The sequence below is a fragment of the Chenopodium album genome, chromosome 7 (assembly GCF_948465745.1).
Source record: "Chenopodium album chromosome 7, dcCheAlbu1.1, whole genome shotgun sequence".
NCBI lineage: Eukaryota > Viridiplantae > Streptophyta > Magnoliopsida > Caryophyllales > Amaranthaceae > Chenopodium > Chenopodium album.
Genome location: NC_137840.1, coordinates 67937159 through 67953554, shown reverse-complemented (window position 1 = coordinate 67953554; position 16396 = coordinate 67937159). Strand labels below are relative to the sequence as shown.

At 32.6% G+C, this 16396-nt stretch overlaps 1 protein-coding gene across 1 annotated transcript; it reads left to right on the top strand.

Moving 5' to 3' along the window:
* The first annotated feature begins 9439 nt into the window (after positions 1–9439).
* LOC145639263 (7-deoxyloganetin glucosyltransferase-like) lies at positions 9440–12432 on the top strand. Its single transcript, XM_081690454.1, has 2 exons — positions 9440–10028; positions 11248–12432. The coding sequence occupies exons 1-2, from the start codon at positions 9509–9511 to the stop codon at positions 12183–12185; spliced, it is 1458 nt and encodes a 485-aa protein (XP_081546580.1). The 5' UTR covers positions 9440–9508; the 3' UTR covers positions 12186–12432.
* Positions 12433–16396: the final 3964 nt, after the last annotated feature.

The window sequence follows — 16396 nt, the reverse complement described above, 5'->3', positions numbered from 1 at the left end:
TGTCGCCAGCCACCGTGGTGTGGCCAGCCGAAGCCAGCCACGGTGGCCGTACACCGCAAGGTGTACGATGCTATGCAGCGGCGCAGGGCAGCAGCAGCAGTGCCGCGCTGCAGGTGCACGGTGCTGCTGTTGCTGCTGTTCTGACCCGTGCTGCTGCCCCTTCCCGCTCCTCCCTCCGGACCACCAGCAGCGGCAGCCGCCGTGGCAGCGCCACCCAGCCGCGGTTGCTGCTGCTGAAATTATTATTTTTTTTTTATTTTCAATTAAATAAAACAAAACAGATTTTGTAAAATTAAATTAAACTTTATGTGGTCCAATTAATTCCAAAACTAAATCACATTCAATTTTGAAATTAGGGTTCTTGATGAAATTAATCCCCAACTTAATTTAACACTTAAGTTAAATAATTTGATCATAAAATTTCATAATTTTAAAATGTAATAAAATAGATTAAATTCTTCAAACATATTACAATCGAAATAAATCAAAAATTAAACACAAAATTTCACAAATTAGGGTTTAAATTTTCGAAATTTTCGAAAATTAGGGTTCTTGGGGTTCAAAATTTTCGAAGCTATTAGGGCAAAAATTCGGATCAATTCAAGGTTAATATGGAGCAAATTAAACACCTTTAATGATTCTATATTGTTAAATCACATTTAAAATAACAATTGACCCATAATTAAATTATTCTCCCTCCTAATTGGATTAAAATTGTGGATTATCAAAGAATTATTACTCAATATATGTAATTGCAAGAGGCTAACTGATACCACTGTAGGAGTTTATAGGTACTACGCAGCGGAAATAATCATGAATCATATTCATATGGCACCTAACCAAGGATCTCATGCATAACACATAAAGAGTAAGAATAATACCTTTGAAGCGTGATTCCACCGGTGATCGAGCAAGAACTAGGGAGATAAAGAACCTCAAGTGTGATTCCTCTACTTGGTCCACGGGCACAGATTAAGACCTCCACTAATGCTAGTTAGTTGCAATTGAAACCTTCAATTGACCTTCTACAGAGATGAACGAACAACGAACTAGCCAAGGACCACCGCGCAACACCACGAGGACCACTAGGGTGGCCGGCCGTGGGTGAGAGGGGAGAGAGAGGGCCGTGAGTTTGAGAGGGGAGAGGACTTTGGATGATGGTTGCTTAGATTCACAATTCACTGTATGTTTATTGTGACTTTATTAATCAACCCTAGGCATGACTATTATTTATAGATCATATCTCTAAATAATAGTCCAAGTCAAAGCCCAATTCCTAATCCCACTCAAACTACACTTAGCCCAATCATACTTATGACTAATTAAATGCTCATGAGGCCCATTAATGGGCCTCTAACTTGCTTAACCCATTACCCTTGTGTGTGACCTTATAGGATCCATTCTAAAGGGCTTTGGACTATTTAACTAGCCCAAAGATCATCTCTCATAGTCTAGCAACAGAGGATGACGCCCCAATAGGATGAACTTATTATCTCCATAATAGTGATCCTTGATATATCTAGTAATTGCACTTATCGAAGACACAATTCCTTCAATAAATGCCTCCAACGGTATTTTCTTAATTAGGGAAGGAGAGAGAAAGAAACCGGAAGAATAAGGTTTAAATTCAAAAGAACCGGTCAGTAAGTGAAAAAGGATCATTTTGGGAAGAAGGGGATACAAGGTGGGATTATTTCTGGAATTCGACGAGGTGAGATTATTTTGAGCAGATGGGTGAAAGGTGGGATTATTCTTTTCAATTTTTCTTAAAAAAAATAATTGTACTCTTATAAACTAGTGAAGTTATTTTATTAAGGGTAATGTTATATGTAATCCTTAAGGCTACAAATAAACATTTAATATATTTCCTTTTTTAGTATAAATTTATAAATGCATGACAATTGTTTCAAAAAAAAAAATGCATGACAAAATCAGAGTTAAGCACAAATTTGGGTACTCTGACTACAATTTTTCACTGTTTAGGTACTCAATTTATTTTCTTCACCGTTTGGGTACTAAGTACCAAATTCTGGCCAAAAAAATTAATTCCCTCTAACAATTGAGTACCCAAGGTTAACAATTGAGTACCCAAGGTTAACTCAATGTGTGGCCCGCCCGAATCAAAAAAAGGCGCGGGTCAGCAAATTTTTTCCCCCTTTCTTATTATTTTATTCCTTTATTCCCTCTTTATTCCCCCTTTATTGTTTCCAAATCTAGAAAATAGCAGCGAGTTTGGTGAAGAACACGACCAATCATTTGGGCAAATTGGGGGAAAACGACACTTAACACATCCATTTTTTTGAGGTAACCTTCATTACTCATTGTTTTTGTTGTTATTTTGATATAAATTTCGAATATTTTGGCCGATTGATGATCGTATTGTTCTAGTTAGGGTTTATGGTTTTGTGGGTTTTGTTAACAAAATTGATGATGTTGATTTGTTGTTTTTTTGCCGCATATTTTGTTGTTGTATTTTTGTTTGTTGATGATATATGCTAGTGTTGTTGATAGATTGTGTTCGCATGTTGTATATTTTGCGCAAGGGTTTGATTAAAGTATGTGTTTTGCAAAGTAAAACAGGGGAGGTTTTGCTTCAACTGTGTATGTGTGATTGATGGTGTTATGTGTGTTTTTGTTGTCAATTTGAAGTGTCTAACTTAAAATTATGGTCAGTGTGTTATGTATAGTGGTAGCATTATTCCATAATTGAGCTGAATGCTTCTGTTTTTGCACTTTGCAAGGGAGGCTTAGTTTCTGTTCTTGTAGCTCTATTCCAAAATTTTTTCACCTACCTGGATGACACTAGGCTGCAGTACAGAGTGGATGAACTGGATGAAGCAGCAGCTATTCCAAATTTTTTTTTCCTAGAAAAATCGTGTAAGATGAAATTAGCCTAAGAAAACCGGATTTGCTTCTATTTTGTCGTTACTTTGTTGCTGGTGTATTCATGGCATTTTTTTGCCTGGTTCAGAACCCTTTAAATAGCCTAATAACGGCTAGTTTTTGATTGTAGCAACAGAAATATTAATTAATGCTTTTTTTTTGTAAAAATTAATTTTTAAATAAGGTATGGTTAGTGGTGAGTTAATCAACATGAAAATTAGTTAGAGTACTTAAAAGGTGAAGAAAAAAAATTGAGTACCTAAAAGGTGAAAATTTGAAGAATTGAGTACGCCATCCGTCCCTAAATTACATTCCTCTTTCTCTCTATTATGTGAGGAATAAATGCTAGAAAAAGAAATGTAATTTAGGGACGGAGGAAGTACCTATTTGTACTCTTAACTCACAAAATCAGGCGCAAAAAGGTGTAATTAATGAATATATTTCATTATTTTATTACTTTTCTTTTTTACCTTCTTTTGCTTAACCTTTAATGCTATGTATAGCATTTTATTTTTATTAATGGTAAAAATGGAGAAACTAAAATTAGTAAATGAGGTTACTTTTAGTTCATTAATATCTAGCAAACCCAGTTCATCTGCTAGATTAACGATACCTCGTTTATTTGGGAATATTTTCGGCTATTCACTTGGAAGTCAGGGTACATGCATAAAAGTGGTACATACTTCTTTGGATCAATTATAACTTACGTTTGTTGTATTCTTGTACTTCATTCTTCTTCTTCCTCCATTGAAGTTGATTCCTCTTCCTTCCTCTATCTCCACCAACACAATCATTTTCGGCGGCTTTGCTACCGAATTAAACGAAAACCCTTTGAAAAAAGGAGTAATTAAGGGTTTGGTGATTCCTTAAGGATAGGGTTGGCCTCGTTCTCCATTAAAATCCTCCATTAAGGTCCTCCATTGCAATTAATTTTGAGCTTTAAATTTTCTCCCTTAAAGCTCGAAATCTGGTTTCTCTCTCCTACGCATGGATGACAAATTTGTGACATGGATGTTAACGGATGAAGTTAACTTCCGTTATTTGCTATATTGCTTTCATTGTCAACTACACATGCAAGTTGAGTAAACTAAACTTCCAATTATGCAATAATATGAATAAAATAAAAAATTATACAACTATATTTACATATTTGCCACCAAAATTAACAATCTAATTAAGGAACGGAGAGAGTATTTTTTTTTTTTTTAATCATAAATATCTGTATTGGGAATTCAGTTAATTTTAATAAACTGTTGCAGAGTAGTTAACGTAATTAATGTCGCCCTTAAAAAAAACATATTTAATGTCGTATGGTAGCTTTAGCCTTCAATAAATGTGGAAACATACTCCGTATTGAATTGAATTAAAGTAAACTGTCCCTTTTATGCATATCCTTTTGACGTTGCAAACATAATACTACGATTCTTCCAAACGACAGGGAAGGGGAAGGAAACGACAGGGAAGAGGATGGAGAATTAACTCATATTCAATTCTACTCTAACTCTTACACAACGACTTTACGACTCAACGAGTAATTGACACCAAACAAATGAACAGCATTTTTTTTTTTTTTGAAGGGACAAATGAACAGCATTAGATACATACATGTATTAGACTGACAAATATACGCTTTATTTGATGTAATTTTGTTTAGTTATTCTCAATCAAATCGAGAGTGAAGGATAATCACGGTAGTTAGAGCTTTCTTTTCGATTTCAGAAAATTTTGGGATCGATTCTCACCCGCCTTTATCTCTCTCTAAACACTAAAAAGATTCTCAATCATATCATTTTCCGAATTTCACTTAATTAATTCCTATTTTAGTCTTTTACTAAGATTATACTCCTTCCATTATTTGGTATTAATCGCAACACTTTGATTTTTGCACTATTTATATGCCTACTTTGATTATACGGAGTATTTTTATATACTTTTTTTTAAGTATTAAGGGTGCATTATATTCACTTGATTTTTATTTGATCTTATCCAAACTTATTTGAACTTATTTGATCTTATATGAACTTATTTGAACAATGATGCGTTCTATTCATCTGGTTTTTACTTATCTGATCATATCTGAATTTATCTGATCTTATCTGAACTTATTAGGTCTTATTAAAACTTATTTTAGTTATAAATTGAAGTTGGGTAACTCTGATTAACCCTTATCACAACACTTATTTTTCCTAAACTTATCTTATACGAAGGGTGTATTATGTTCACCTGATTTTCACTAATCCGAACTTATTTAAACTTACCTGAACTTGAACTTATTAGACCTTATTAAAACTTATTTAAGTTGTAATTTGTACTAGGATAACCCTTATAAAAACTTATTAAACTTATTTTGAACTTATTACACCTAAAATCAGTGAAAATAAGGTGAATTGAACAAATCCTAATTAACCCTTATCTGAACCTATATCTCTTGAAATAAGTGCAAATAAATTGAATAGAACATGACCTTATTAGAACTTATTTTAGTTATAAATTGAACTTGGATAGCCCTGATTAACTTTTATCACAATTTATATGAACTTTTTTTTTATTTATTTTTTTATTTTTTATCTGAATTTATTAAACCTTATAGGAACTTATTTTTCCTAAAATAAGTGGAAATAAGGTGAATAGAACACGACCTAAGTTGAGAATTTATCGACGATTCACGAGCAAATCGGTGTAATGAATGTTACGGAGTATTTTAATGTCTATTCTTTCCACTTTTAGTTTCTTATATGTAGCCCTTCATATAACTTTTTCCTAATTTAATTTACCAATATATAAAAAAACCCCAAAAAAAAAAAAAAAAACTATGTTGACATGTAAAAAAAATTTTGAATTAGTTTTTAAGTATATCTTCATTATATTATATTAACCTTTTATATTTCTCAATGTTATAGAATTACAAATATTAATGGTCAAAATTGTTCATTAACATATGTGCTGGTCAAAGTGTTGCGATTATTATAAAACGGATGGAGTATATACGAGTATATTTTTATGTTTTTATTTATCTATTTTAATACTAATTTATGCTAGCATAGCTAATTTTTGTATTTTCTCAAAAAAAAAAAAAAAAAAAAAGTGCTCTATGTCATTTGCACTTGAAAAAACCTGCTAGGAGAGATAAACAGTACTCTAAAGTCGAAACCAATGTAAAAGATAATTTTAGATTATTCGTCTTATCCATTTTTCTATAGAATAAAAAATCATTGCTCTTATCCTAAGCAATATTATAAAATAAAATATCGATTAAAACATTTAGTGGTGTTTGGAGGAAGTTGGCAAGCTACCTAATTCATTTGCATCATTGCTTTCATTATCTGTTATATGTGGACATGGATATTTTCAGTTTCAAATTAATTATAACAGTTTAATAATGTATAATCCTGTAAAAAGTATATTAAGTTACAAGTATTTGCCTCAAAAAAAAAAAAAGTTACAAGTATATTTTTTTTCTAGTCATTTTTACACATTTACTAATTTCTAAGATAAATATGTACGTATTAGTGTAACTTATACTTCGTAATAATTAAACATTTGTATTGGATATTTTTAATAAAATCATATCATACGTTGTGATAATTTTTTTATTTGACTTTTTTTAGTCTTGAATTTCAGGTTTAATAACATATAATATAGAGCAATCAAAACTTTTCAAATGTAATACCAATACCCCATGAATATAGTATTTCATTTGGCCAATTGATTTCTTCTATGGGCTCCAGGCCTCTCTCCCTCGTTTTTCACGATTTTCTTTAAACTATTCTCTCTATCTTAGTTTCATGCCCCATGAAGTATGAATGAGTTTGTGTCAATAACCTATAATTTCACTTTGATTTTAAAGATTTTGTGGTGATGTTTTAAAAAGTATTAGATATTAAAGTGAATTATATATAAGTCTTATGTTCAAATTAATACTTAAAAAAACAAGAACAAAACTTGTAGGGGTGTTGAAAGAAAGTTGGCAAATTGCCTACTTCAATATATTTGCATAATTGCTTATGTCACATATTATTTGAGTAATGTCTAATTAATTTTTTGCACCGACGTATGTATTCTTCACCGATTCAATGCAATTTTTTTTTTCTTTTCTGAAAATTTCTCTTTTTATAACTTTGGTTCTTATTTGAATTGTTTTCTTCAATCACCCTACACATGAAGTCATGAATGTCTTCTACTTCGGTCAGAGCTTAGAGATATGAGACATAGTCAATATTTATAAATATATTTTTGTGATATGGATTGTATATCATATTTCTATTAACGTGTTTACTTGCAAGACAACCTTTGAACGTAATTGAATGTAATTATAAGAGAATTCATTCGAGGGTAAGACATATAAAACTTATAATGTACCCTCGGGTGCAAGGTGCACCCAATGCTATTGTGCTCATTAAAAAATATCAAACGAGTCAAAGTTGTATATACAAGCGAACTAGTTAAAATGTACATCAAAAATTATGTTTCAAATGTAATTAATACGCAGTATTTCATATACAAGTATTAATTTTTACTTGCACCATCACGTTAGGGGTGTTTATAAATTAGTCCGGACCGAACAAATGGATCGGATCACCCTGGACTGAACCGCAGCCTTTGGGTCTAGAAATTTATTTTCCCAATCTTTGGTCTAGTCCGGTCCAAAACCCTATAAAAACTGGTCTTGGACCAGACCGATTTTTTTTTAAAAAAAATGCTTGAAACCTTAAATAATAATTAACATTATCCTTAATAAGCTTATAATACTTTAATTTTATGAGCTTCTTTGTACTAAACACACACAAAAAAAAAAAGACGTTAAAATATAGTTTTTTTCTTTACTTTTTTTGGAGTTTTTTTATTAAATTATTAAAAAATTTAGAATTCTTTTTTTTTTTTTTTTAAAATTTAAGTCGGTCCAAAGCAGTCCGGTTCGGGTTTTTTTGAACCGATTCTTTCGGTCTAGTCCAAGTTTGGTTCCAGCTTAATCGGTCCGGTCTTCGATTCTTAAATTTCTAATTTTTGGTCCGGTCCGGCTTAGACCGATAAACAGCCCTACATCACACACATAAAGTTTAAAGCTTATTAATACATGATATTGGTCATCACAATTGTCTTTTTATAATCTTTTATTAATATATGTTAACAGTATAAAAAGTTGATCTATTAATTGTACGAAATATATTTTTATACAAATTTAATACTACCTCCGTTACATGTTATGTGCAACGATTTGACATAAAGTAGATAGAGAAAATGTCTAATCGTTGCACATAACCTGTAACAGTATATAAAAACTTAAAACATTTTGTTTTCATCATATATCACAGAAACTTGTTAAGAAAAGTGTACAAATAGTGTAAAATTAAAATGTTGTAAGTGAAAATGACCCTATATAAAGTATATACTCGTAGAATCGTAGATTGATCAACATTAAATTTTGAGAAGCTAATTAATCGTCCAACAACAACCGATTGTAAATGATGTGATATTCAATCATTGCATACATCAAGATATATATTGACATTTAAAATTAGCAGATAATAAATTGATTAATTTATTTCATTAGATAATACGTACAGAATAGTACCTTTGTATAAGTTAGGTTTCAGTTTTTAGGAACAACATTTGAATGTTGATGTAATTTTCTTTAGGAAAAAAAGTGAAAAATTAAGTAGTCAAACTATAGACTTTGCAATAATCTTTTAAGTTTTTTGTATAAGCTAAAATTCTTTTTGGATATGACAATAAAATAAAAAGAAACTTATAGAGCGAGACAGAAAAAGTGAAAAATTATGGAATATAATCATAACAAAATAATCGTCTTCCCAAAATTCAATCAATAAGAAAATAAAACTCCATTCAACTTGATTGCAGACTTTATTGACTGCATTTGAACTCTTCATCCGCCGAACAATCTCGTTTAAGGATCCTACTGTTATTGTGCATCTGACATACTCCGTCCTAATATATAATTATATATTAGATCCTTTGACTCTGTTATATATTATTATAATAATCTCACTGATATATTCTTCCTCCATTTCAAAATAAGCGTCAAAACTTAAATCCACTAGTACGTAGTATTACCTTCATTAATTATTATGTGTAACTTTTAAGTACTATTTATAATATACCAATTTTTTTTGGCTACACATAATAACTAATGAAGGTAGTATATAAAAATATAATCGTAATTAAAGGGAACTTTGTTGCAATTGTATAAATGCATGTATTCAAGTAAATTTTAATTTTTTAATCATTAAGAAATGAAAGATTTTATTTTAAATTATTAGTTTAAACGTATCATGGAGATTATACAGTCAAATATAGTAATCAAGTTGTAAAGAAGAAAGTGCTTTAAAATAATTAAATAATAAATGATGTGACCGAATTCTGTCTGAATTATCATGCATTTAAACTAGCCAATTTGGGCGGATGGGAATTATGGGTTGCATATGTGAATGCGTCACGCATTCGGCACTCGTGCAGTCGTGCTATACATAATACATTTACTACGGCTCGACTAGTCGACTACACTACTATATAAGTCGATCATTTTCTACGTAACATAACATATCTCAACCTCTAAAATTTAAGTCTAAATAATTTAATCACATTCAAATCAATAAGAAGAATAATTATGGGTTCATTATCAGAAATTAAGATGCAAAAACCACATGCTGTGTGTATCCCTTACCCTGCACAAGGTCACATAAATCCCATGTTACAACTAGCCAAACTCCTTCATTCTAAAGGCTTTCATATTACCTTTGTAAACACTGAGTACAATCATAGCCGGTTGATTCGCACCCGCGGGCCATCAGCTGTTGCTGATCGCCCGTCTTTCCGGTTCGAAACAATACCCGATGGGCTGCCCCCGAGTGATGATGTTGACTCCACTCAGGATGTCCCAGCACTTTGTGCTTCTGTTGAGACTAATTGTCTTGGTCCGTTTAGGAGTGTACTCGCCCGTCTCAATGAGACGGACGATGTGCCTCCTGTGAGTTGTGTAGTGTCTGATGGTGCTATGTTTTTTACGATTGATGCGGCTCAAGAGTTGGGCGTACCAATTGTGTTGCTTTGGACTGCTAGTGTTTGTGGCTTCTTGGGTTATGCTCAGTATGAAAAGCTTGTGGAATTGGGACAAATTCCCTTTAAAGGTAATTTTTATAATTTAAATCCGTAGTTGTTTAGTTATTATCTTGCAGTTATATAGTAGTCCTCCTAATAACAATTGTGTATAATATCATAAGTTCATAACAAATGTCTAAACGGAATATTTTTTTGAGAGTTTGGTGACATAATACTTGGTTATAATAACTTCAAAAAACAAGCAATGGATCGGAGTTTTAAGTAAATGATACGAGTTACAGTATATTTTATATGAAAAACTAGAAAGTTATGATAGAATGAACTAGTGATTTCTAATTTTCTATAAGTAGTCCATATTAAAATTACTTTTTAAAAATTTCACAATATTTTTAGTACTAATAATGGTTAAAAGTTGATACAATGTAGAGATATAATAGTGGTATTTTATACGTAATAAATACTACTACCTTATTTTGTTTGCTGCAACACCTACCAGTAATACACCTAGCTAATATGTGGGACTACATACAAAATGCTAAATCTATTTGTACTTTACAATACTAACAAGTTATCGACATTATTTAGGTAATGGGCCAAGAATTTGTGGAAATAATTATTTTATTTTTACTTTACAATATACTCCACGTTATCCATGTAGGGTATTTCATACACATAACTATATAATTTTGTACGTAGTAAAATTAATTAAAAATGATGGGAATTTGTAGTTATAACATAATTAGTATAAGACCCTATTCTCTTTAATTTTTCTAAAAATAATATAATTAGTATAAGACCTTATTTCTAACCTCTAGCTACAATGACAAGTGATGAGAATCAATCTCAAGTTCTCAACATTACGTGAAATTAGAGGAAAAGTTTTAATCACTTGAACTATCCCTCACTCTCAATAAATTTTCAGTATGATTCAATATAATTATTATGTTTTTATTTGATTAAGGGTTATATTTAATAAATTAAATGTTACGTGACGTTAGAAGACATCATTAAAAAAAGTAATTGCCGGTAATGTTTTCAAACTAATCAACAATATCATCTATTTGACTATATTTAAAGGGTTTGTTTTGTAGCATGAAAAAGAATGAATTTTTATTAGAATTGCGCAAATTTATCACTGTTATTATGTTGACTAGTGCTTAATTAGTTGCATAAAGTTTTATCTAAAGTACCTCTCACTTTCAACAATTTGGACGTGTGAAGGTTCATTCGAAATTGAAATTGAAATTGACGTTAATCATATCATTGTGTTACATTAATTATATGCAGATGCAAACTTTTCTACAAATGGTGACCTTGAAGCAGTCTTAGATTGGGTACCCGGAATGAAGGACATTCGACTACGTGACATGCCAAGTTTTGTTAGGACCACGGACCCTAACGAAGTTATGCTCAATTATGTGCAACGATTAGTCCATAACTCGAAAAGAGCTACCGCGATCCTCTATAATTCCTTTGATGCATTGGAGCACGAAGCTCTCCAATCGTTCTCTTCCGATTTCCCTCCATTTTACGCGTTAGGACCCTTCCAGCTCTTACTCGATTCTCTAGAGGCCGCCAAAAACGAAGAAATTGAATCAATTAGTACAAGTCTATGGAAAGAAGATCCACATTGCCTAGAATGGCTTGACTCTTATGAGCCTAACTCTGTTGTTTACGTTAATTTTGGGAGTATTACTGTTATGACTAATGATCAATTGATAGAATTTGCTTGGGGACTTGCTAATAGTAACCAACCCTTTCTTTGGATTACTCGGCCTGATTTAGTCACAGGAGATTCGGCTGTTCTCCCACCGGAGTTTTTGGAAGAGACGAAAGGCAGGGGACTTATAAGTAGTTGGTGTAATCAAGAGAAAGTTTTAGCACACCCCGCTATAGGAGGGTTTCTGACACATTGTGGTTGGAACTCGACAATAGAGAGTTTAATCAATGGGGTTCCTATCATATGTTGGCCTTTCTTCGCCGAGCAACAGACTAATTGTTGGTATTCTTGTACTAAATGGGGGGTTGGAATGGAGATCGATACGAATGTGAAGAGGAGTGAAGTTGAGAGGCAAGTGAGAGAGTTAATGGCAGGGGAAAAAGGGAAGGACATGAAGAGAAATGCTATTGAATGGAAAAGATTAGCTAATGAGGCTATTGCTACTCCAAATGGATCGTCTTACAACAATTTGGACAAGGTCATAAAAGTGCTAGGGTCCTTTTAATAAAATTTTGATCAAGTTTTGAATTTTAACTAAACATCTAGTCGGATTTAATTTGTGCGATTCATATATTTCTAAATTTCCCCCCCATAAATTTGTGTGTGTGTGTTTTTTTTTATATTTTTTTTGATACAAAAGTATAATGTAAGAATCTTGGGTTGTTTTGTTTAATTGATTAATATTGTAACAAGTAATATTTATATCCACTCCAGGATTAATAGTCATATTCATAATTGCAAAAATTTGTTCAGGATTGCTTTGTTGGAGTTGGTAATGCAACCGGAGATAGTTGTTCTCATTTGTATACTCCCACAAGCAATTAATACGTGGTCGTGTGTCTAATAGTACACGATCGTGTGATAGCCTTTGCATATGAACCTGGCTACACGACCGTGTATTTTCTCCTACACGGCCGTGTGATAACTCTTGCATATTAACCCGTCTACACGGCCGTGTGTTCTTTCCTACACGACCGTGTACTTCTACGGACAAGTTTTTACTACACGGCCGTGTACCCTCACCTACACGACCGTGTACGGCTGCGGCAAGAGAGGAAGTTTATATTTATTAGGTTTCTTTTGGAGACCTTATAAATATACTATTACTACTATTTTTCATATATGTTTTTTCAAAAGGAAAAAAACCTAAACACAAAAACACAAACCCACCCTTTGAGATCTGAACAGTTCTTGAGCAATTCCACTCTTCGGGTTCGGGTGCACGAATTACGGGGAGAGTTGCGTTAAACTTGGGGGGCGTGCGTCACTAGGAAACCTGTACCGGTGGTGGCGTATTTCGCTTCTAAGGCAGTGGATTATTGTTCCACGGCGTGACTGTGAATTGAGATCTTCAATCAAGTATTTTTCCCTTTCATCTTATCTATTTTGTTATTGGAATCTACAGGTATTTTTACCAACAATTTAGAAGCGAAATAGTATTAATTTATTTATACCGTTGATTCCTGAATTAAATCAATTGGAGATGGAATTTATAATGATTCGGACAATTTTTTTTTTTTTTGGATCAAGAAAGAGGGGTATTAGTTGTGAACAAGCTCAATTTAATTGATTGTTTGCTGATCTCCTCGTATTTGTCGTATTGATCTTTGGACATTGGATATTCTTGTATGGAAAATTTTATCTTGTTCCGTCAAATATGTCGGTGAAGCAAGGAGCTATATTCTTTGATCAGATGTTGCACCGTTAGTTGAATGGAAAGGATGCAGTTTCCATTGAAGAGTATCGGTGGAAGTAATGGAATTCTAAAGGTTTCAATTTGGAATATAATTAAAGTGTGAGATTATGATCATGCTATGCGCATCTGTCGTCAAAATCATATACCATGATTTGGTAAAGTTGCTGTCAAGTTGGGCTTAATCTCCTAAAGGTTTAATGTCATGATTAATTTGTTGCGGTCAAGTCGGTTATGGGAGATTTATTTGCTATATAAATCTATAATCAAAATTGCAATAAAGTGGATTGATTTCAATATTGTTTGAGATAAAGCCTCGATGACGATTCATCAGTGACGCAGCTAGTGGCGAGATATTATGGCATATGATTATAATCAAGATATCAGATAAGTTATCCTTCTCAACTTATTTAAGTAATTTCTAACTCTACATAATATTTGTGTCCATTATTATGTGCCCCTGTTATATATGCATAATTTAATTATTATGAGCTATTGTTTAACAATGTGGGGGTGTTTTGAGTTAAATTTTTGTGACTAACTAGTAAGTTAGTTTGTACTCTAGTTGATGAGTGGTATTGAGGAGGAAGGTCTCCGAAAGTGACGTTTATCTATAGCTTTTGACTTGTTGTTTGCAAGTAATTTATTTCTGCTAATGTATGTTACGTCCAATGGTAATTTATTTATGTTCATGGACTTTAATGTGTTTTGTCCTAGTAGATTAGGGATGACATGTGTTCTATCTTATGATAGTGTTTTTATTGTTATTTTTCCTAATCATGGACAATGTTTTGTTGAGCACGGAGTATGTGATAAGCTTGTAAGTGTCTCTTTTTTAGATTAAAAAGGGATTTAGAATAATTGTTTCTTTTAATTCTTGTGATCTTAATCAGCTTTGCTCACGAACTTGAAATGTATGTAATTGGCTAGAGGTGTAGCAATTATTTTTCTTGTTGATGGTCTAGATGAGACCGGGTTGTTTTCCGTGCTTATTAGCAGAGTTAAAAAGGCTTAACTTAGCAAAGCTAGAATGACCGTGCAAGTTTGAAGTGTAAGTGCCCCACATGAGGTAAGGATGGGAATTAACATTCTATATGTCTTTAAAAAAAAAAAACTATTAATATTCTGTGAATATTAGTATTGTGGGGGTTGTAGATATGTATCAGTTGTTTATTTGTTTAGTAAGTATTTCACCCTAGGATTTGGTTGATACTCCCTAATTTGTTACCTGATTCATGATTATTTTCATGTGGTATATGTGATGTGGGGTTTTCCAATAATGAAGAATTGACTTCTATATATATGTTTCACGTAAAGCATGAAGGCTTGTGGGACTGTGGGTGATATGTATGCTGAATATCTGCTACGTTTATCATGTACGAGCTTGATATGTTAAATCCTTGAAGTGTCTCAAGTATATGTTTTCCTATGACATGACATGTTAGTCTTGCTCGTTCATAGGATTTGTTCTTGCTTCCTAAGCTTTATTCTGCCAGTAAAGTTGATGAGTTCATCATCTAAGGTGTATTGGATTAAAGCTTAAACTAGTGTTTATATCATCTTGGTTTTACTTTCTTGATCGAAAGTTGTATGTAGATGTTTGTTGTGTGGTGTATATTCATGTAGTGGTGAATGGAAAAATCCTGAACCATATGGATAAACCTGTTTGACTAGTTGTGGAAAGAAGCATGTTAACGCGTGTTGTGCACTCTCTTTGAGTCTGATATGTTTGAGAAGAGTATATCTTGCCTTGCTATTAGAAATCCATCTGTTGTAAGTATCTTTCAAGGTGAGTTGAAAGGTGGTTGATTGGAAATGGGCTAAAGGTAAGATACTATGTTATTAGGATTTACTCTGTAAGTTTGGTGCTGACCAACTCTTATGACTCACTTGGTTTGTTCTAAGCTTGTCTGATTTGCAGTAAGGTTTCTTAAGCTTTCTAGCATGATTGATTGTAAATCAAGGGTGTGTATTTTAAAACGCATGCACAGGTGACAACTTAGAAGATGAGGTATTTTTTGCTCATGATGTTATATCCTTTGTGATATGTATGGTGAGTGGGGGTTAGATTTGAGTACTCTAACTTGTTATGTTAAGTTTTTCTTGGCATGTGAGTTGAACTTCTTGATGCATGTGTGATGTTACTATGGTTCGCATTGATAGAGTTCATTTGCTAGAATGATCATAAGTTGTTAACTTCACATGCATGTTGTTAATTGAGTTAAAGATGTATGTGTGTCTCTAAGCCAAGAGACAAGTACAAGATAATGTGATAAGCAGAATGGTTCTAGGCAGTATGCCGATGAACTAACAAAGTTACGCATCAATCTCATTATTGTGATGTAGAGAAAGTGGTTTGGTAAATTATATTTATCATGTCTAAGCCAGAGTTATTTTCATGATTTGGCCTTGATGTTTGATTCAAATGTGCTAATGATTTGAAATCTAAATGATGAACAAACTATTCTTGATGTGTAGTGGTTTTGTTGTAAACTATATTGTTCATTCTGTTTGTCAAGAGAGAATTACTCAATTATTGTTTGAGTTTCAGTTAGTACAGGGATGAAGGTTAAAGTGAGAAAGTTTCTCAAGTACCTATCCAGTAAATTATAAGAGACAATGATTGAATGAACAACGATGAGTTGAACCTCTTCAGTGTATGATTTTTACATGATGAAGGGTGGTGCTCTTTTTCGAGTGAGCTACAAAACAAATTGTTGTACACTATCCATTATGAAGCAAATGTTCATTAGATTGGATGACATGGTCAAGAAGATGATTGTTGCAAAAATTAATCTCTGGAAGTTTGTCCATTGTGGGGGTAAGTTGATCCTCATGTTCTCTACATTATTTTTCACAAGTGTCTATGTATGTTGTCAGGAACTACAGATGTAGTGACAAAGTTAGACAGATCTTGTGGAGATGATACTCATGTTAGAGTACGTGAAAGCAAAGAAGAATCAAGCAGGTCCCTATACTAGGATGAAGCACAGGTAAGTGCTTGATTGTCTAAGAGAATATAT

Coding starts and splice junctions, on each gene's coding strand:
- LOC145639263 (XM_081690454.1), top strand. CDS start 9,509: ATGGGTTCATTATCAGAAATTAAGATGCAAAAACCACATGCTGTGTGT. Junction 10,029..11,247: donor GGGACAAATTCCCTTTAAAG/GTAATTTTTATA, acceptor AATTATATGCAG/ATGCAAACTTTTCTACAAAT.